The following is a 22216-nucleotide window of genomic DNA, read 5'->3' on the forward strand; positions in this document are numbered from 1 at the left end:
CTCCAAGTGGTATTCTCTTTCTGTTAACAGGCCCCTGCAACCTACCCAAGGCTGATCCAGGACACACAAGGCCTTTGTTTTTGAAATGGCTTTGGAGAATGCCCTTTCACAGCCTCCGCAGCCTCCAAAACTGTATGAAAACATATCCCATCCCTTCAGGATTTACACAGGCTCCAGAGGCCATGCAAGAACATGGCCCTCTTGTTTGATATCCAGACGTTGCACAAGATCACAACCCATCCACAGCCTCTGAAAATCATACAAGAATGGGATGTGTTTTTAAGTAATTGTTACGTATTGGTGAACACTGGCATGTCAACCAAGATGTAGTAGCATGTTACCGTTGTCACACATCATACATTTTCCATCCCTGTGCTGTTAGATCTTGGAGAATAAGCAGATTCCTTGCTTAGCCTTCGCTACAAAAATATAAATTTGAATACTAGCCAAAAAGTTGGAAAGTAAGAATATATATATGTTCTTTAAAAGTGACTTTATTATTTTTTGAGATTAGTATTTTTTGTCTCCGCAATCTGTGTCAATCTTAGACACAGAACAATTTTTTTTGTTCTGTCTCCTTATTTTTCAGATTTTGAAATTCTTGCTGTAAAATGTCCTCTCAAAACCAAACCATTTATATTTTCATAGATATTTCATTTTTCTGTATTTGCTGTTTTCTAAATTGCCTGTCCAGCAAGGAAAAAAGCAACAAATTGCATTTTGACCATATAGTACAGTTTTTAAGGTTTGTTTTTAAACTTAATGCTCAAGAGTGCATCTAAAATAAGAGTTAAACTCCATTCTTTCGGATTTATTAGAGTTGTATATTGGTTAGTTAGTATTTAGCTGACATACCAAAATGTATAGTTCCCAACTTAAGAAATTGCCCAGTTAGTTAGCTGTTACAAGTGTTTATTTCAAATTTGCAGTACCAATATCTTTTGTAATTGAATAAGCCCATTTACGGTCATAGAGGTTTTTCATAACAACACTTAGTTTATTGATTTTTTGTCTTCTTTCCCAATTTGTTTATTTCTCTTTTTGTTAGTTTTTATTTTTAAAGAATCTGTTATATTGATCGTGGAGTTTATTTCTTTGCTCATATTTTTTAGCTTAAAAAATTCATAAGAACTCCAGAAATCCCTTCAAAGCATGTGAGGAACTGGGTGCCCAAAGTTTTGGAACAGCGTCGACAGGGATTAGAATTTTATTTACAGGTAAGCTATTTTTAACAATGAACAGAGAAGAATCTTTTCTCCAAGCAATATTAGGAGCTTAAATGCCAGATGCTTTAAGATGTACTTAACAGTGATCATTGAAGTCTGCTGTTACTTTACACATAACCACTCCAGCAATATATTATTTGCTTTGTGTCTGTCTAAAATATTTATATCTGAGCTTTGTACAACTATATTGTTTTAAAGGCAGTCCCAATTGCAAAGGACAAAGATATAGTTATGGCAAAGAGGAAAACTTGGTTTAAATAAATAGCATTGATTCAGTTAATATAATTGTTCTACATTTATTTAATGCTCTTTATCCACTGTAACATTAAAATTAAAATGTTCTGTTTAACAAGTACACAAACTGGAGGTGCTTGGAGAAATATTATAGAAGGAAAGCATTATTCTAGTTCATCTTTCTTGCTGCCTTCTATTCTTGGATAGTAGTTATCTCAGACTTTCTGTGATTTTACAATCTTTGCTTGTATTCTAAAAACTTGGACAGAGCATCTAAAGGATACAAGAATTTCTCTGCAGTCATGTAGTAAAAAGTCTAGTTTTACTACATGACTTCTCTGCAGTCATGTAGTAAAACTAGTGATGAAAAGTCACTAGTATCTAGGAAAGCAAATGACAGTACCATATTTTTCGGAGTATAAGACGTACCTTTTCCCCCCTAAAAAGAGGTGAAAATTTAGGTGCGTCTTATACACCAAATGTAGCCCCGCCCACCCACTGGCCCCCACCCTTTGGCCTCTGCCTCTCAGCAGTTTACCTCATTGCAGCAAGCAACAAGAAGAAACAGCTCATTTCAGCTTCAGCACAGCCTAATTAGCACAAGTTGATTGGATTGGCCTCTCGACTCTCAGCTGTTTTGCATGGGCCTCTGCTGCTTGCTGCAAGGAGGTAAATTGCTGAGAGCAGATTTTTTTTTCTTGTGCTAATCAAGCTATGCTGAAAACAAAAATGAAAGTAAAGCAGGCTATTTGCTGTAACGAGGCAAAATTGCTGGGAGGCAGAGGCAGATTTCTTTTTCTTGTTTTCCTCACCAAAAAAGGTAGGTGTGTCTTATAGTCCAGAGCGTCTTATACTCCGAAAAATATGGTATGTATATCATGCCATGTGCATATGTCTAATGTCCTTGTGCTGAATGTCATTTATGAAGGGACATTAAGATATGTAAGTTGTCAGTTTGACACCATTGTGGTCTGGTCCAGGTATATGGAATGGAGGAAAAATCAGCTAGTCCACTTCTTATTTTTATTCATGAGGTCCAAAAGTAAATGTTTCAGCAACACAATATTTTAAAGAATTCTTTTAAAAGTCCTTGAGATCTACCTATTTCTTTGTTTGTTTTGTACTTTCTGTGAAGATGCTTGCTTTGAAAAAAAAAGATATATACTTGCCATGCTCTTAAAATTTTCACTAAAGCCTTTTCTGTGCATGGTTCTTTGATATAAACTGTTTGAAAATGCAGCCCTATATTAATCTTTACTTTTAGTCTGTCATGTAAGACAATAAGTTAGAGCCCTTCAGTATTCTGTTTATGCCTAACCACTGAAAGCATTCATTGTTAAGTTAATTATAAACATTTTTGAATAATATATAAAAATGAGTGTATTATACTTACAGATTTAATTAGGGTACCTGGGTTTTTTTTATTGGTTTTCAGAACTTTATTTGCATTGATACGAACCACAATTTTTTCCCTAAACGCCATGGCTCTGCTAAACAAATAATTTCCGCAACACTGTCAAACTAGTTACTAAGTCTGCATTACTATTAATCTTCTCATCATTCCTACCACCCATCTCCTCCCACTTCTGACTGTATGACTGTAACCTTTTTGCTGGTATCCTTAAGATTTATATTGACTGTTTCCCTATGACTATCATTAAGTGTTGTACCTGATGATTCTTGACGAATGTATCTTTTCTTTTATGTACACCAAGAGCGTATGCACCAAGACAAATTCCTTGTGAGTCCAATCATACTTGGCCAATAAAGAATTCTATTCTATTCTATTCTATTCTATTCTATTCTATTCTATTCTATTCTATTCTATTCTATTCATTTTCTTCTGTGAAAAACTTTATTAGAGTTGAATATTTCCAGGGCTGAAAGAAGAAAGCAGGTTCCTTAATTTCCCCCTTCTCCTTACTACTTCGTTTATCTCCCTAAAACTTCTTTGTTGGTCAGGGGAACCTTGTGGGACAGTGGAAGAAATAGTGGTAGACCTTGCAAGCTGAAAGAGAAATTTGTGAAAATGGTCCCTTCTATTAGTGAAAGTGTTACAAGACAAAATCTGTTCAAGTGATGGATGGTACTCCAAATAAAAGGAAATACTTGATGCAGCCCAGCAAGAAGAATTAATATAATGTCAGATTTATTCTGATAGTGAATCCATATAATAATTTCTTCTCCTAATGCTTTGAAATCAGTAATGAAAGGTTTTTTTGAATAGGAAAAAGCTAACCATTTTAGTCGTGATACAGTACAATTCTTTCAAAAGTTTGAAAAAAAACATTTTGGCTGTAACACAGTTATAAAGTAATCATACAGCTGAAAATATAAAAAATGGATGGGATGTTTAAACTATGTTTTTTTATTACATCGTACAAGAATTTGGATATTAGGAGAGATAATGTTTATATAACAAAATAATATATTGTTATTAATAATTGTAGAATTGTGTTTTTAAATTGTGTTTAGAGTCTCTCAACATAATAGATACTAACCAAATTCAGTTAGCAAAAACATCTCACAATTATTATTTTCTGTCCTTAGCAGAATAATGGGCAGCTAGCAAAAGATATGTTATAAAAGTTCTTTCCTTGAATAAAAAAATTGCTTTTGATTAGCTTTTAGAAAATGGCTTTCCAAGAGCCATCCTGTGTTTCAGGTCAGCAGTAAAAAAAGAAGTGTACTAGATTTAATTGAGATGGTGACAAATATTGTTTACTGGCTAGAACAATGGTTCTCAACCTTCCTAATGCCGTGATTCTTTAATACAGTTCCTCATGTTGTGGTGACCCCCAACCATAAAATTATTCCTAAAACCATTGAAAATATGTGTTTTCCAATGGTCTTAGGCAACCCCTGTGAAAGGGTCATTCGACCCCCAAAGGGGTCACGACCCAGAGGTTAACCTAACCACTGGGCTAGAACATCATTTTGAAATCCTGTTTCGTACTGAAAGAATTTGATTTTCAAATACATATGGAAACCAGAATATTGAAGTTTAAATTCATCATATTTTAGGAGAACGCAGTTCAATTTCATTACCCTTTTCATAGGAACAAGAGGACTATAGTGGATAGAAAGGGAAATAAATTAAAGACAAAGTCATTCTTCTACCATCTTCCCAATTTTAACAACACAGTTGGTAAAGTAAAATTTAAAGTACTTGTTGACATCAGAGTGGTACATATTGACTACAAGTTGCAGATTCATATCTTAGAAAGCTACTAGGTTCATCTAGTTTAGCACTGTTTTGTATAAATACGAAAATTCACACTCTCCATCTTTTCACTTGTGTTCAAAATGTATTCAAGAATTTTCTTATTCCTAGAGGGGAAAAAATAATCCCATCAGTCATGGTCAGTGCTTCAAGGATCTGAAGAAAGCTTTTATTTTCCTTTTATCTGATCCTGTTTAGACTTATTCACCTAAATAAAATGAACTTTGGAAATTACCTTCCTCTGTTTAAGAGGAGGAGTTGTAATTCATTCTTAAACACCTCATTTCTCTGATTCCCAATGATTTTGTATAGTTATTAATGCATATATTTTCTAACTTAATGAACTTCCAAATATATTTTTATCACCAATAAATATTGTAGTCATAAAATTTTCTATGTCACTAAACCTAGAATTTAGGAATATATAGTTTCATGACAATATGTTAGCCTTTCTCAACCTAATACTTTACAAATGTGTTAGACTTATGGTAAAAGCTTCTGAGGGTTTTATTTATTTGTATTAGGAAATAAATATCTGGAAATGGGATTTCTGATGGTATAAACTATAAAAATTTACCCAGAATATATGCAAATATATTTCACTCCAGTTTTATCTTTTTTTTTTTTTAAAGAAAGCCACTGAGGACTTCTATTAATCACACAGAAAACTTAGCAGAAATTATTCAGTGTCCTTGTCCCTGTGAAACCCTGATTAGTTTTAAATGATCACTTTTGTGTTGTGTTTATACAGATCTCTGGAAAGAGCAGTATGATAAGTGTGAAGAACCAAAATGTTCTTTATCCTCATTAAAGATTGTGAGGAGTGTGTTAAATAATATTAATGGCTAGGATTGTCAGTGGTTAACAGTACTTTCCTAGTACAAGTGATTTTATTGATCAATGCAGACTCAATGTAACAGGGCAGATTATTTTACTGATTTTATTGAAACCTTAACTAACTTTGTTAGTGCACCACATATCTTTAAATGGATCTAGATGATGATGAAGATTAAGAAAAGCAGAAGACTATCCATCTTTTTTGATCTGTTAATAACTTAAATCCATCATTGTTGGTAAGAGCTGTTTTCAGATTCTGTGGAGTGCCTGTCTCTCTCTCTCTCTCTCTGTGTGTGCGTGTGTATCTCACAAAGGATATATAACATCAACACAGTTTTATTAAGTATTTATTTTAACTATCTGGTAACATATAACAATGCTTTTTCAACAGGACAAACAGTAAATTCTGCTAATAATAAAAATATCAATAACTTTCACTTAACTGAGCAGAATTCTTGCAGAATCAAGCTGAAACCTTTATTTGTTTTAATTTTTAAAAATAGTCTTTAAAAACAATGTACAGATCACAAGCTGACTAGGGTATTAAAGATTAAATAGTGGACTGCAGCAAACATGGAGTACTTCTGAGCTGTGGCTGAAGGGACTACAAAATGAAGGATACGTGAAAATGAGATAATGAACTAATTTTGCCTTAGACTTAGCATAGTTGAAGGAGTTTTTTTATTGTTTGGGAATAAACTCAGCCTATGTTGGAAGCCAATAAATCCCTTGCCACCAATCTATGCTTTGGGGATGGCTGGATGATATAGTCTATTAGCAACCAATTCTCAATACATTCACATTTTGACCATTCCCTATAAGTGGGCAAGAGGGGGAAATATTGCAATGTGTTGTGGACGCAAACTCTACTGGAAATGCATGTTTTGTTGAAATTTCTCCTTGCAATAGATGCCTCCAATTTTTTTACTTTCTTTGCTGCTATTACAGGCAACTCGCCATCAGTCTTTTGTATAATTTAAAGAAAGATTCTTCAAACAGAGATAGTTTATTGTTTTCTCTATAAATCTTATTAAAATATTACCAGGTGGAACAAGAAAAAGACAAATGGGGAAAAAAGAGTGGTTTTTCATTTTTCTTCCTACCAGTTCAAGCAAATGAAATTCAACAATTTATGACCAGCAGTGGGAATATGTTTCCCACTTCTTAATTGACTGAGTTTTAATTGTATTTTATACTTATGTGATTCTTAACATTTATCCAAAAATGTTGAGTTCTCTCTCATATATCATTGAAATCATATTTATTATTTTATTTACTTAAAATACTTATATATTTGTCCATCTTCTATAACACAACTTTGGGTACCTGACAACAACAGTAAAAGGAAAATAATAAAATCAAAACCAGAAACCTTAACCAACATTCTCTAGTACATCCAATGATACCCATGTATGAGCTCTTATCTCATCTTATCCCACTATTTGGCTACAGATCTTTCAGTCTGCAGAATAATGTTTTTATCAGATTATGGGTCATTATTTCAAGTCATGAAATATGGCTGGGAAAGCTTGTAGCAGTGATGCCAACTGAAAATGGTGACAGCTATCTTGTGCTAGAAATATAACCAACTTTGTTGAAATTTTTTATCTTTACTTACGATACCATTGCTTTATCTAGATTTTCGGTTTATTATTCGGTTTATAGAGCTTCGGTTTACTGGCTCCCTTGCAGCCTTTGAAAGATTATAAGTATCTGTTTTCCCATTCCTTATTTCATGTTGGATTAAAGGAAAGCATTCTACTACCGTCTGCTGGACACACAGATGACAATATTTTGAATTTGTTGACTGTCAGCAGTTTCCTATGAAGATGATAACATATGAAAGAAAACAAATGTACCCTTTGGAACACCCTAGGAGAAGTGACAGTGCTACGCTAAAGCAGCCATTTCTATCTGCAATATATTTACCAAGTAGAAATGAAATTACTGAATAGGATACTCTGTCTTTTAGGACAGTAGTACCCAAACCCCGGGCTGTGGCCCGCTATCGGGCCATGAGCTGTTCAGAATTGGGCTGCCGAAAGCAGTGGGTGAGCATCTGCACATGCACGCATTCCAGGGGTGAAATGCTCCTGGTTCGGACTGGATCGCCCAATCTGGTAGCGATGGTGCGGGTGGTTCGGAAAACCGGTAGCAACAATCCCTGTGTCCCCCCCACCATGCCCAGCTGAGCTGCACGATCATTAGAGGCTTTTTTTTTTTTACTTTTAAAAGCATTTTTTCTATAACCTCTTCCGATAAAAGTAAAAAAAAAAGCCTCTGATGATCACGCGGCTCAGCTGAGATCGTCAAAGGCTTTTCAGAGCAATTTTTCTGCAACCTCTTGGCCGAAGAGGTGGTAAAAAAAATGCTTTGAAAAGTCTCTGCCGATCCCAGCTGAGTTGCCTGATCGGCAGAGAGATATTTTTTAAAAAGCCTCTCTGCCGATCGCAGCTGAGTTGCCTGATCGGCAGAGGCTTTTCAAAGCATTAGAAAAAATGCTTTGAAAAGTTTAAAAAAAAAAAAGTTGGCCATGCCCACCCAGTCACATTACCTCCCCCACCAAGCCACGCCCATAAAACCGGTAGTAACAAATTTTACGTTTCACCCCTGATACATTCCCATTCGATAAGAGCCGAGGTGGCACAGTGGTTAGAGTGCAGTACTGCAACTACTTCAGCTGACTGCTAGTTCAGCAGATCAGCGGATCAAATCTCATCATGGCTGGGGTACCTCCCAGACTTCTGCCGCCGGTAGCCTCCCACCGGCCAGTTCGCTCCCACAGAGAGAGGCTCCTCAGGGTGCCATCGGCCAAGTTATGTTGGCTGGCGACACCCAGGGGGAGAGCCTTCTCTGTGGGTGCTCCTGCCCTTTGGAACAAACTGCCCCCGGAAACACGTAAGATTTCTGATCTCCGTGTATTTCGCTGCGCTTTAAAACCCTACTGTTCCGCCAGGCCGGGCTATCTCTGTGAATGATTTTAAATTGGGTGTTTTAATTAGGTTTTAATTCTGAGCCAAAATTATTTATTACTTTTAATTGGTTTTTAAATTGATGTATATATATTATGTTTTAATTCGCTGTTCACCACCCCGAGTCCTTCGGGAGGAAGGCGGTATAGAAATTAAATTAGTCATCATCATCATCATCATCATCATCATCCGCTCAAGGTTGATTCAGCCTTCCATCCTTCCGAGGTGGGTAAAATGAGGACCCAGATTGTTAGGGGGCAATATGCTATTTAGTATACTGTCTTTGGTGTAAGCCGCCCAGAGTCCTCGGAGAGTGGGCAGCATAGAAATATGACAAACAAACAAACAAACAAACAAACAAACAAACAAACAAACAAACAAACATATAAATTTGTGCAAGCAGCATGTGTGTGTGTGTGTGTGTGTGTGCCTGCCATTTGCCTGCTGCTCACACAGAACCATCCCATCTCCTCCCCCCCCCCCCGCCCAGCAGTCCACAATTCCAGAAAGGTTGGAAAACTCTGTTCTAAGACAGTGCTAAACTTTTACTCCCACTTCCCACTCCTTTTCCCACTTTTAAAAATTATGTAGCACTCCAAAAGAGCTTTTGTTTGTATAGATTACATTTATTCTTTTGTTCAATCATGTCTGATTCTCGGAGACTGCCTGGACAAGTCCCTGCAGTTTCTTGGCAAGGTTTTTCAGAAATGGTTTGTCATTGTCTCAGTCCTAGGCTGAGAGGAAATGACTGGCCCACAGTCACCCAGCTGCTTTGTGCCCAAGATAGAACTACTCTCCTGGTTTCTAGCCTAATGCCTTAACCACTACACCAACTGGCTCTCATTGGTAATTACATGTTAAAAATTAAAATTAATGTATTCATAGAATATTTATTTATTGAACCATGTAAAAATGACATGAGTATTAAACCCATCAGAAATTAACATTAAAAAATGAAAATGAAAATACTTTTCATGAAAAAAAATCCTTCGTTATTTAATGAAATTAATATTTGAGAAAAGCTAGAACATTGTCACTCAACATATGATGCCTTCAATATTTGGAGCTGTGCTGGTGCAGTGATTAGAATGTAGTATTGCAGGCTAACTTTTCTCACTGCCAGGATTTTGATCCTGACAGGCTCAATATTGACTCAGTCTTCCAGCCTTCCAAGATCAGTTAAATGAGGACCCAGATTGTTGTGAGCAATATGTTGACTTTGTAAACCACTTAGAGAGTGCTGTAAAGCACAATGAAGTGGTATATAAGTAAGTGGTATTGCAATTTGGTACATAACTTCGATTTCATAGTTCCTATCTAGGATATTGTCAGTGAAATAAATGATCTGATATCTCCAAAATAGGTATAAAGTGGTATTTTCTGTGTGTCTCATTCAGAAGAGGTTGGACTGAAGTAGTTTCAGTTCCAAAGCTAAATTGAAAATTAGATTGTACTTTATTGTGATATTGATGTCATTGTTGCACTTTGAGTCAGAAAATGATTACCAGTAGGTACATTTTTATAATAATCTATGATAAACTTATATTTCAAAAGAATATTGTATTTCATTTTATTCTATTTTATGAGATTCTGTTATCTGAAGTAACTATTGAATGCTCAGAGTTGTAGTCAACTTACAGAGCTTTCTTCTTGTTATAAGAATTAGATAAGCAGGAGCAAATTTCAATTGTTAGACCTCACACTACTTTAGCCAAGAAATATAGAAATTATTTTAAAAGGTGGATAAAATCTGTATATATTGAGAAAAAAATCAGTCATTCAGTTTGCTTTTCTTAAATGTCATCTATGTTATCAATGCTAAATTATACAAAAGTCTTCAACATTTTAATATTTTACTAACTTGGATTTAGAATATTTTGCTGAAAGTATGTTGGAATTTCATTGTAACTCAGAGAAGGTACTTTGATTCTATTGTTGACATTGAAAGAGAAACAAGGAATAGTGAAAATGAATGCCAATAAGAAAGATGCTTTTCTTTTATTCTCTTGCATGGGCTCCATTCTCATTGCCTCCTTGCATATTCTTGATCTACAGGTGAAATTCCTAAAGTTTGCATAAACTAAAACAAGCATGAAGTAGATCTGGCACTTTAATTTCATTAAACACCTTGTAACTGGTGAAGATTAATGTATATATCTCTTGCTAATTCTTTCCAATTACCTAGTTCATATAAATTCCCGAGCCTGGTTAATTATGCCAAAGTCAAGAGGTAATTTTTTAACAGTATTTCCACAACAGGGGAATTTTCCCAGCCGTAACCTTGCCCTCTAGTAGAAACTCTCAGCAGATTAGGCTCTCTGACTTAAGTCCATTCATTTTCAGCTCAAGCCTAATTGCTGCCGACTAGCTGCCACAGGTACCTGGCTATTGTACACATAAAGAATGTTGCTCTTTCTGAGAACAAATAAGGAAAGATTAATTGTTTGTTTCATTTCATCCCCAGAGAAATGTGGGCCCTTAATCAAGAAAAATAATTTCTCCTGTTGATTTGGCTTATTTGGAGCGATGCATAATTGTGGAAAAGAACGTGGTGGACATGCATTTTGCAAGAAATGTAGCCATGTGCTTTGCTCAGGAGACAAAGATAAAATGAAATAAATATAAGACAATGCTGAAATGGATGGGGATGGCTCACATTTCTCATAGTAAGTAATTTGGCTGTTGGGCTTTTATTTGAACCAATATTGCCAGGTAGTATTGTCATTTGTTTTGTCTACTTCTTTGGAAATCTAATCAAGAAGACAATAGTGCAAGTGGGGGGAGAACCCCTTCTCCAAATTGTCCTTAATTGCTAGAACACAAAGTGAGCTAAACACTCTGGTGTTTCCAATTAAAGAATCTGTTTCAAGCAAGCACCATTAAATCTATCTTTCCCTGTCTGATAAATAAGCTATCAAAGACTGGAACAGATTAATTGAGAGCAATTAATTCAAGGCTTAGTATAAAAGTCAGACAAAACCAATGCTGTCAATGACTACAAATGTGACATAAAATAAATTATTTCTTGGATTAGAAACATTTTAGCCCTTACCATCTCATTACCCTAGTCAGCAAAACACACAAGAGAACACAGGTCAATTTTCTGCTGTTCCAGTGTAGGTTCTGTACACTTGATTTTGGCCAAACTCTTTATAGTTGCTTTCATGGACAATGGTGCAACAGGAGTAGTTTGAGAACTTTATCTGTTTTCTTTGGTGATGAATAGTACATGAGAAGGCAAAACAAAAATCATTGACTATTTCTCCATATGTATATACCTAGAATTAGATGTATGCACATATTCTATAGACAGATGGAGAGGCATAGATACTTTTGAGAGAAACTTTGTTTTGAATATTTCATGAATGTTGTCTTGTTGTAATCCAATAGTGAGTCTCCTAACCTGTTGACACTAGATATGTTGGAATTACAATCTCCAGTTTTCTCAGCTTTCTGTATCAGTTGGTTGTTCTAAAAGATGCAATTCCACACATACAGAAGTGCTTTCCAAGACATATATTCAACTTTAAATTAATATTCTCTACTTTCACTAATCCATCTCGCACCTTCTTTAGCTTTTAATATTTTATTATAATTAATTTCAAGGACCCTAACTTTCATAAGTAGGATAGGGAAGGCTTCAGGATAGATCGGTACTATACTGCCCTGCTCCCCACATACAAACACATGGACAGCAAGAATTCTACAGGTGTAGAACCCCCCAAACAGGTCCTCAGAAAGCTCCCCCATTGCACAGATCCAGATTCTGAGCTCAGTGTCACAAGAATCACTGGATAATCGAGTTCCATAGGCACACATAAAGTCCAGGAAAGCAATCCATGAGTTGAATAGGTCAGGATGCACAACACAAGCACACAAGACACAGAACTGGATAGGTTGCTCCAAGAACACTCAAGTCCTCAGGGTGGGATTAAGTAGGAAATGCTGGTGCAGCCCTGTATGAGAGAGGCGAGGTTGCCTCCTTGAAAATAGTCTAGCTGCCCACCATTGTGCCTGTCTCCTTCCTGCTCTATGTGTCCTTGGATCAGGAGGAGGTGTGGACTCACCTCCTCCTCATTGCTAATGGACAACAGCTATTCCCAGCCCTCACCTGGAACCTCCTGGCCAACTTGTAGCAGCTGTTGCTTGCCTCAATCAGTGTCAGCTTGTTGCTCAGCCAAACAAGGCTGGTCCATGAGGCCAGCACTCTCCAAGGCCCAATCCTGACCAACACTCAGCTACGCGCTTTCCTCTGCTAATTCAAACTTTCCCTCTTCCTTGGAACTTGCATCTGGAGAGGGGTCCGGGAGCAGATCCATGACAGGTACATATAGAGAGAGATTGGTTAAATATGGGTGCTTTAATTAGAATTAGAATTTTTTATTGGCCAAATGTGATTGGACACACATTTTTCTTAGTGCATATGCTCTCAGTGTACATAAAAGAAGAGATACATTCATCAACAATCATAAGGCACAACACTTGATGATACTCAAATAAGCAATCCGGAAACAATATCAATATAAATTGTAAGGATACAAGCAACAAAATTACAGTTATACAGTCATAAGTAGAAGGAGATGGGTGGTGGGAATGATGAGAAGATTAATAGTAGTGCAGACTTAGTAAATAGTTTGACAGTGTTGAGGGAATTATTTGTTTAGCAGAGTGATGGCATTCGGGAAAAAACTGTTCTTGTGTCTAGTTGTTCTGGTGTGCAGTGTTCTATAGCGTCGTTTTGAGGGTAGGAGTTGAAACAGTTTATGTCCAGGATGTGAGGGGTCTGTAAATATTTTCACAGCCCTCTTTTTGACTCGTGCAATATACAGGTCCTCAATGGAAGGCAGGTTGGTAGCAAAGATAAAAATCAAAGATAAAAGTAAGTATTCCAGGAAAACCAAGTTACCACTAAATAAATCCATTGGATTTTTGTAAGATAACATGTTTTATTGTATTATTAGTGCTAAATTTCTGAAAAAAAGGATAAATTTCTTGCTGTTCATTTTCTCTACACATGATTTTATGTACTCTAGTCATTTCCAAATTGAAGAATCCCAGAATGTACAGGTACTCCTTGTTTAAGGACCACTTGAACATCAACTGTTCAAATTTATGATAGTGCTGAATTAGGACACTTATGACTGATCCTTGTAGATGCAGTAATCACAGCATCGATGCAGTCATGTGATTGTGATTTGGGTAACTGGCAATTGGCACACAATTAAGACAGTTGCAGTTTCTTGTGGTCATATAATCACAACTTGTGACCTTTCTGGCCAGCTTCCGACAAGCAAAATCAATGGGGAAGCTGATAGGAAATTTAAAATGTTGCACTTTGTGACAGCATTGCTTAATGACAGAGTTGTAAGTCCCAAAAGTATGTATTGGCCATTTTTCTCTTAGGAGCAGTTCAACACACACACAGAGAGAGAGAGAAAGAGAGAAAGAGAGAGAGGGAGAGAGAGAGAGGGAGAGAGAGAGAATAATTTTGATTGCCATCTTCTGCTTTTTCCCCCAAGGCCTATTATATGATTTTTGAGATGTGCCAATCAGAACTATGCACAATATTCCAGATGCAGAAGTCCAATATATTTCTATAATAGCATTTTAATATTGACAGTTTTATTTTCAATTACTTTCTTAGTAATTCCTTGCATGGAATCTAATATAAATATTTCAAAACAAGGTAGTTTCCTAGGAAGAAAGTTTTTAGATTGATTGTCTTAAGATTTCTATTTAGTGTCTGTAAAGGCATTAGAATCATTCAAAACTTGGCCTACGTGAGATAGCAAGATTTTAACCCAAATTGATCGGGAATGAACATTTAGCTTGAATTCCAGGCTATTTATATCTAGTTGGGAAATGCTATGGAAGGCCTTAGTGGTAGAACATATGAAATACAATACATTCTCATCAGTGGCTTTTTTTTTTTTTCATAATTAGGAACATAGTGTATGGACATTTCTAACACATTTCTAGAAATAATATTAAAGGTAATAGTTCTGTAAGACTGCTGATTTGGTAATTAAATCATTCCCAAGACTAAATTGTAAGGAAATAACAGGGACTCCAGTAGCAAAAAAGAAAAGAAGATATAAAATTGGGAGATATTTAAAGTAAGTTCTCATTCCCCCACCCCCGTTCTTCCTCAGTACAATGTTGGGGAGAGTAAGTTATTCAGCCAGTTTTAGGGAATAGTTCACTAATCTTATTCTAAGGAAAGGAAAAGGCAAAGAATTTAGATGGTATCAGGGAAAAAATGTTGCTTGGCTTTGTAATTGTGGCTTGTCAGTCTACAGAAAGAATCAAATGTCTTCAATCACACCATCAGGACTATCATCTTGACATTTTTTTAACCATACCCTGCAGCACTCTTGTATGGATCTCTTAAATTGGTATTTTCATTTTCTTGTATTTAACACGAAACCCTTCATATATAAAATTAGGAAGCGCAAGTTCTAGAAAACAAGAATTACAATGAAATACTTTTGATTGAGAAAGAATTGCACTGCTCAATTCATTCTGTAAAAAATTAATCAGTTTGTCACCCAAATAAATGACTAGAGCACATAAAATGTGGAGCCGGGTGACCCCTAGAAGAAAATCAATTGAAGTTCATATTTCATGGGTCTATAATTGTTGGTGGAACAGATCACATTTTTTAAAATAAAAATACTTCATTATTATAGATAATTCCTATTTACAATAGTGATGGGGTTGAAGATTGTTATTGTCTGCCTTATTCCATAAACAACAAAGTCAGATTTTCTTACGCTGTTCATCATTCTGTATTTGAGCTTAGTTAAAAATATTTCAGGCGTACTTATAATGCCTGAGATTTCTGCAGCTTTGGCAAAGAAAGAAAAACTTTTGCTCTCCCTCTTCTGTGAAGTTATCACAGTTTGTTAGAAGTTGAACCCACAAAGAGGGGCTCTTTTTAGGTGTTCCTTTTCCATCAAGGAGGCAACAAATCTTGCTTCTCTAAAAGCAAAAGCAACATTTTGAAAGTGTCCACTTTATTTTATTTTCCCCCACCTCTTATTTCAGTCTGATTTTCTTTTTACAAAGCTGCTGGAAGATTCCTATCCCACTGTGGACTGAGATGTCATATAGATAGAGAAAATGCCGCTCACTTTATGGATTACTGTTAGGTCAACAAAACTTTGGCAGCATTGATTAACTTGACAGTGAGTACAGCAGTACATTTATCACTTATGGCTGTGCTGTAGAAAATCTAATAAGAGGCAAACAATTCCCCTTAGAGTAGTAACAGGTTCACTGTGCCTAACGGTGCATGCACTGGAAATTTCTGCCTTTAAATTATACTCTTCCTGCTAGTTGGGTCATTGACTTGAAGCTACTGCATTTCCCGTGAACCATGTTCTATATTATTTATTTGATCAAAATCATGTGGTTTATAGAGCTATGGTTACACTGAAGTTGGCTCTGGAGTTTAAGAAGTAATAATTGATAGTTAAAAATACCCTATTAAAGTTTGTTGTGCTTTGCTATATAAAAGCTGGCTGCCTACTTTTTTGAAGCTTGAACAATTCCCAAATAATCACAAGGAACATTAACAGAGAATGATGTAAATCAGCATGTGCAGTAGATACAGTATAACCCGTGTTTTAAAAAGAAAGGCTTTTCATATATTTGATCAGCAGTGATGTGTAAAATACATGCATATTGGGGTGTATGATATTGCATTGTATTGTAACATTATACTATTACACTCTACTAATATTGGAATATGAAAGGCTAACTTGCATAATGTGTGGAAGCATTACTGAAATCTTTGAAATAGAATAACAAAGAATGTTCAGTGACTTATAAAACAAACTGACTTTATATATTGTCTAAAACAAATTAATTCATGCTTCATAGTATGTTATTCATGTAAAGAATCAAAGGATATGTAGTTTTATCATGTTCTAGATAGGGATATCATATTTTACTCATTTGAATATTCTCCAGATTTATTTAAATATAGTCTTGGACATATTCAGGGTTAGATGTTAGATGTTCCCATCCCTAGAAATTTTTATTTATTTTTTTTTATTATTTTTTTATTTTGATTTATATGCCGCCCTTCTCCGGAGCCTCAGGGCGGCTTACAATGTGTTAAGCAATAGCCTTCATACTTTTGTATATTTTATACAAAGTCAGCTTATTGCCCCCACAAACTGGGTCCTCATTTTACCTACCTTAGAAAGGATGGAAGGCTGAGTCAACCTTGAGCCTGGTGAGATTTGAACTTGCAGTAATTGCAGGCAGCTGGAAGCTAAATACTATCTTTTAACAGTAGCATTAGTCTGCTGCGCCACTCACTTTATTACCCATCATGGGTAACTGAATAACACTGCCCTATATTCATTTTTAAATACTGAAATATTTGTTATAAACTCCAAGATTATTTGAAATCTAGGATATCTAATACATTTAATATTTATCTTCTAATCACGGTGGATCATTTTTCTTTTTCAAATATTTCCAATTTCTGATTGTACTTTTAAACATCTATGTCCTTCAAGGATGTTGAAATTGAATAAGTGTGAATTCCAGGCAACCAGACTTACATAAGTAAGTTCAGTTTAACATAAAAACATATTGACTGCAATTACATATCATATTAGACCATTAAGCATGGTTTCTGCAGTAGTTGAATGCATGTCCTCTAAGCAATAAATGAACCTCATGCTTCTTAACTTGTTATTTTGGAAAACGCTATTTTTGAAAACAGTTTTTATATATTTAACTTTATGTAGTAAATTTTTAACTTTTGGAATGTATTTTTCCAAAATATACTGTATATAAGATATCTTTTTCATTATTAGGTAAGAATTATTTTATTTGAATAAAATATTAAAAAGCCTTGTCATGTAATAAAGCAATTTGTAGAGTTGGTTTTTTTAAAATGCAGTGTAAAGAAAATACCCTCAGGTATTGGTTTTAGCAGAAACCTGAAAGCCAACCCAGAGAAGACATGCTTGATCATTCAAAGAATAGGAAACAATATGGTGGATCCTAATTCTTTTTCTTTTGTTGAATGTAAATAAACGGTGGGGTCCATCTTGCTTTAAAAACAGCAGTAGTCGTCTCCTAAAATCATGGATTTGTATAAAGGAAGTCCTCCCACCATTTGCCTTCTTAAGTGTGAAGACCTGAATATTGATTAGCTATCACACTGGCATCAGAACTACTCTTAGGATTCAATTTTTTGTTGTTGTTTTGCATATTTTATTGATCAAAAGTGGTAAATGAGCGTCAAGCGTGCAAGAAGACGATGAATTGTTTACTTGCATAAAATAACCTTTCAATAAGGGAAGATGCATTGCTCACACTTTTGGTGCTGATCTGCTGCCCAAAGCAGATGGCATTCAGCTGCTATTGATTGGCTCCTATAGTTACAGAACAGCACATAACTAAGTATGCTTGTTTCAGGTGGGTTTTGGTGTGTTGTTGTGCACTGTTCCCACTACACTTCTTTTGCCCCATTTATAAACAGAGATAGACCATGTCCTTGTTTTAAAAAAGGGGGACAAATTTAACTTGAAAATTAATCCACTAACCGTGCAAGGACAATTAGCTTAAATGTAAAAACAAAGCAGATGAAAGGTGTCAGTTATTTTGGTCCAGGAATACAAATATTAATTGCTAAGTGATGATCTAAAATTGTCACATCTATAAATTTAACGATAAGTTCCTTAAGGACAATAAAATACTCCTTTGTAATTTATTATACACACACATACACATACTTTCTTGTCTTGTGTATATGATGGATTTCATTACAATCCTAGGTTTGCTAGTTTTCTATAATTCTCAAGATATGTGTGCTTATGCGGGTGGAAGCGTGTGACAGCAATTGCTATACACCTTTGTTCTTCTGGAGTGTCATTTGACAGATCTGCTCAATTAGGATACTCCCATATGGCATGCAACAGCCAAACTTTACATGCCTTCCAGCTATGTATTTCAGTCGATCAAATTCTTGATAAATGTATAGGATCTGTGGCTGTTTCTTAGGTTCTTCTAGCTTCATTTCTCCAGTGTTGTGAATGGCAAGCAATAGAATTGGCAATGATTCTCTGTCCCTAGATAACAGATATCATGAAATTGTTGATCTCCGAAGTTGACTTCTTATTATCCATGACCATTGACAACATTGGATGGGCCAATGGGATTTAGAATCCTTCTTTTGAAAAGCCACAACTGCAGGCATGATACTTGTGAGCTACATTAACCAAGTTCTGTAGATTTAATCTTCTGTGGTTCTTCTTCCAGAAGGAAATAGGTCCAGATCTTAGTGTCCATTGGCATGAAGATAATGCTATGAACTGCCTTTTAACTCTTAGCATTTGCTTAATTTTCCAAAATATTATAAAGTTAGGTTACATTCAGAACAAATTTATAATTCAGGGAAAATCAGAAAGGTGATGCATCTTCTTGAAGTCAGCTTTTAATTTTTTTTATCTATATCACTGTGATATATTCATAATATTTTAATTGCATGTATACTTTAAATCCAAAGGTACAAAAGCTTGCATACATATTTGGACATCTGTATGATTATTATCCTGACTGTAATGTTTTTTCCCCCTTCATCACAGAAAATATAGGCTGGGATATATACAAAGAGGCAAGAAGCAAACATTATAAACGCCAAAAAAATAAATAAAAAATATCAGTGCTCATCAGAGTTCAGGCAGAAAGAGAAAGTGATGCCCATTCAATGATCCTGTGAGGCTTTTTTTAAATTATTCCTGCTATAGATAAATTCCAATTTATTTATTTACTTAAGTTTGTGCGTTTCTCTAATCCATGGAGATTTAGAGTAGTTTACAGAACCCTCTTCAGTATAAAGATTAAACATGGTACATCAAGTTAACAACAAAAAATATGTCATTATACTTTCCCACTCCCAGCTCTTTGCAATAGCTAGGGCTGTAATGACTTTCCAGAATGTTAGTATGGAAGAAGTTAATCTAATTTGCTGGATGATGCTGGTCCAAATAAAAGCAGCCATCAGTGAAAAACCCGTCACCAGATTCCCTGCAGATGGCATTTTCTTAAAGGATCAATTCCAAAGGCTCCACCTTCTAATCTATCAGAAGGTGGCCTAAAAAAACTGACTCAGGAAGAGAAGAGGAGAAATATAAACTGAAATATGGGCAGTTTTAAAGGGATATTTGAAACCTTTTATCCTTCTCTCCCTCCCTTCCATCAGCACAAACACAGGCAGTAGCATGTGATAATATTTTCTATATGGATATTTTTATTGTTTTCTTAAACTGTGAAGAAAATAAGGATACAATTAACCACAAACAGAATCTTAAAACACTGTTGAAGAAATGAGAATAAAGTTTTTTTAAAAAAATACAATCTGATTCAGAGAAAGAACAAAACTGGTATGAATTAGGAAGGCACATCTATTTTTCCTTTTTCTAAAAAAAAAAAAAAAACCTCACACAAAGCAGAAGGTTCATTCTTGGTTTAGGGGAAAAACATTCCAGACTACTTCTTGATTTTCCAATGGGTGATATTCTTTTGCTAACTTTTTCTTTTGTCATTGTTAGAGCCCTTTAAACGACTGCCAAAGACAAGGCAAACAAGAATATATACTACAAAATGCTCTATAAAGACTGCAGGTTGAAGTCCCAGTGGAGGCTGATGCTCCTGCTTTCTTACTGTAGCTAGAATGTATTGATTTTTTTTCTCCCCCATTTTAGATGCACCACTGAATTAGATATTGTGAAGCATCTTTCCTTGTGAAGACAGGAAAAACTGTCATGAACTTTTTCACCCTAACAATAGGGCATTTCAGACTAAAAGATTGCAATAACGATTGAAGCCTTCAAAAACAAAGCTTCTTAATGTATCCCACACTGACTGTTCTGCCCAAAAGATAGCTGTAGATCTTGAGGAAATAGGATGGCAGATTGGGGGAGGGCGGCATGCATTTTTAGAGCTGTTTTGTGTGTTAAAAAGAAAATCAATTGATGAAAACAATGCAGTCCTCTGGTGCGTTCTCAGGTTAGCCCAGTGGTCTCGTCCAAGTTCTCAGCAAGCTGTTCAGTTACTGTTATAATTGGCTGATGAGTAGGTTTGGACCTAACTAGAATGCCAGAGTTCGATTTCATGGTGTCCTCTGTGAAGATGTGTCACCATTTAATCCTAGCTTTAGTGACATTTTTTTTTAAAAAAAGGAAACTCATGGGAAATCATTATGCTGTTTATATGTCTCCCATCCTGGAGAGCATTATCCTATGATATTTTAGCGCTGTTTTCTAGTGCATGATGGTATCTAGCGAAGGTTAAGGCAGAACAAGTCCCTTTGCAATTTTGTGACTATATTTCACTTACTGAAGGAGAAAGGATAACTGACAATTAGGAATTCAGAATGTCACTAGGAAACATGTTCAGCTGACCAACAAATCCTCCGGGAGGATGCTTTTTATGAACCTAAGAAGATAGAAAAATTGGGATATTGTGGTTTTGTTATATAATATCCTTTCTTAAGGCTGTATCATTCCTATATTTTTTTTAAAAATATCATTATAGTTAATTAATTATAATTAATATAAAGGAAGCAATAAAACATCACATAAACAATGATATTTTGTTTTCTTTCTAGTTTATGTATTATCTTCAAGTTTATGTAATCACTTCATTTTTACGTGTATCTTTTTAATTGAATCTAGACTTACCAAAACCAGACTTTTTCTAAAGCAGTGTTTCCATGATAGAATTTGAAATCCCATTCCCCTCCCCTGACCCAAAGCTTTATTTGAAATTTAGAAGTATTTTGGAAAGTATAGCTTTTTTATTTACTTTTTTATAGTACCGTACCAAATTCCCACTTTTCTGCCAAATTTTGTCCTAAATATTATTATTCTAACACTACTTTTTCTTTCTCTAAGGATTATTTAAGTATCATCACATTTTGTTTTAAAATCTAGGCCAGACAGTGTTTTATTACTGATTGGGTGATGTTGGACCAATCACTCTCTCTTATCCCAACTCGATTAACAGCATTATTGTTGTGAAGAAAATAGGCGGAGGAAGTAATATTAGGAAAGTTCACTCAAATTATTTATAAAAATAATAAAGTCGGGATACAATTTTTTTCTCACATCTAGACTAAGGATTCACCATCCCTTTCTCTGCTACTTTCAGACAGCTGTCATTGATGCTGCTACTAAAGAATCATCAATTAGTGTGTAGGGGGTTTCATACCACAGAATGAAAAATTCACTGATTATGAAAACAAATTTTGATGTGGAGATATTTTTTACAAGTAAAGTGTATTTAGGTCTTGCCACCTCTGCAGACTAGTTTTCAAAATAATATATAATACAGGTAGTCCTCGACTTACAACCTTTCATTTAGTAACTGTTTAAAGTTGCAACAGCACTGAAAATTGACTCCTGACTATTTTTCACACTTAAAATAGTTGCCGAATTCCCATGGTCACATGATCAAAATTAGGATTTTGGCAATTGATTTATTTATGATAGTTGCGGTGATTACCTTTTGCAATCTTCTGACAAGCAAAGTTGGGGGGGGCAATCAGTTTCACTTAACTGTATTACTAACTTAACATCTGCAGTGAATCACTTAACTACTATAGCAAGAAAGATAATAAAGATAGTAAAATGGGGCAAAAATCACTTAAAAACTGTTCTGCTTTGCACCAGAAATTTGGGGCTTAATTGTGGTTGTAA

The 22216-nt window shown here is 35.3% G+C and overlaps 1 protein-coding gene across 2 annotated transcripts in view; it reads left to right on the forward strand.

Annotated features, from left to right (window-relative positions):
• The window catches only part of SNX24 (sorting nexin 24), an 81772-nt gene that overhangs the window by 49824 nt on the left and 9732 nt on the right, over positions 1-22216 (forward strand). For both annotated transcript variants that reach the window (XM_034409965.2, XM_034409967.3), the window contains exon 3: positions 1113-1217. In XM_034409965.2, coding sequence (XP_034265856.1) covers positions 1113-1217 — 105 coding nt within the window. The remainder of the gene's footprint in view (positions 1-1112; positions 1218-22216) is intronic.

Source organism: Pantherophis guttatus, chromosome 2 (genome assembly GCF_059756535.1).
Source record: "Pantherophis guttatus breed Tessera chromosome 2, ASM5975653v1, whole genome shotgun sequence".
In the NCBI taxonomy this organism is placed as follows: Eukaryota; Metazoa; Chordata; class Lepidosauria; order Squamata; family Colubridae; genus Pantherophis; species Pantherophis guttatus.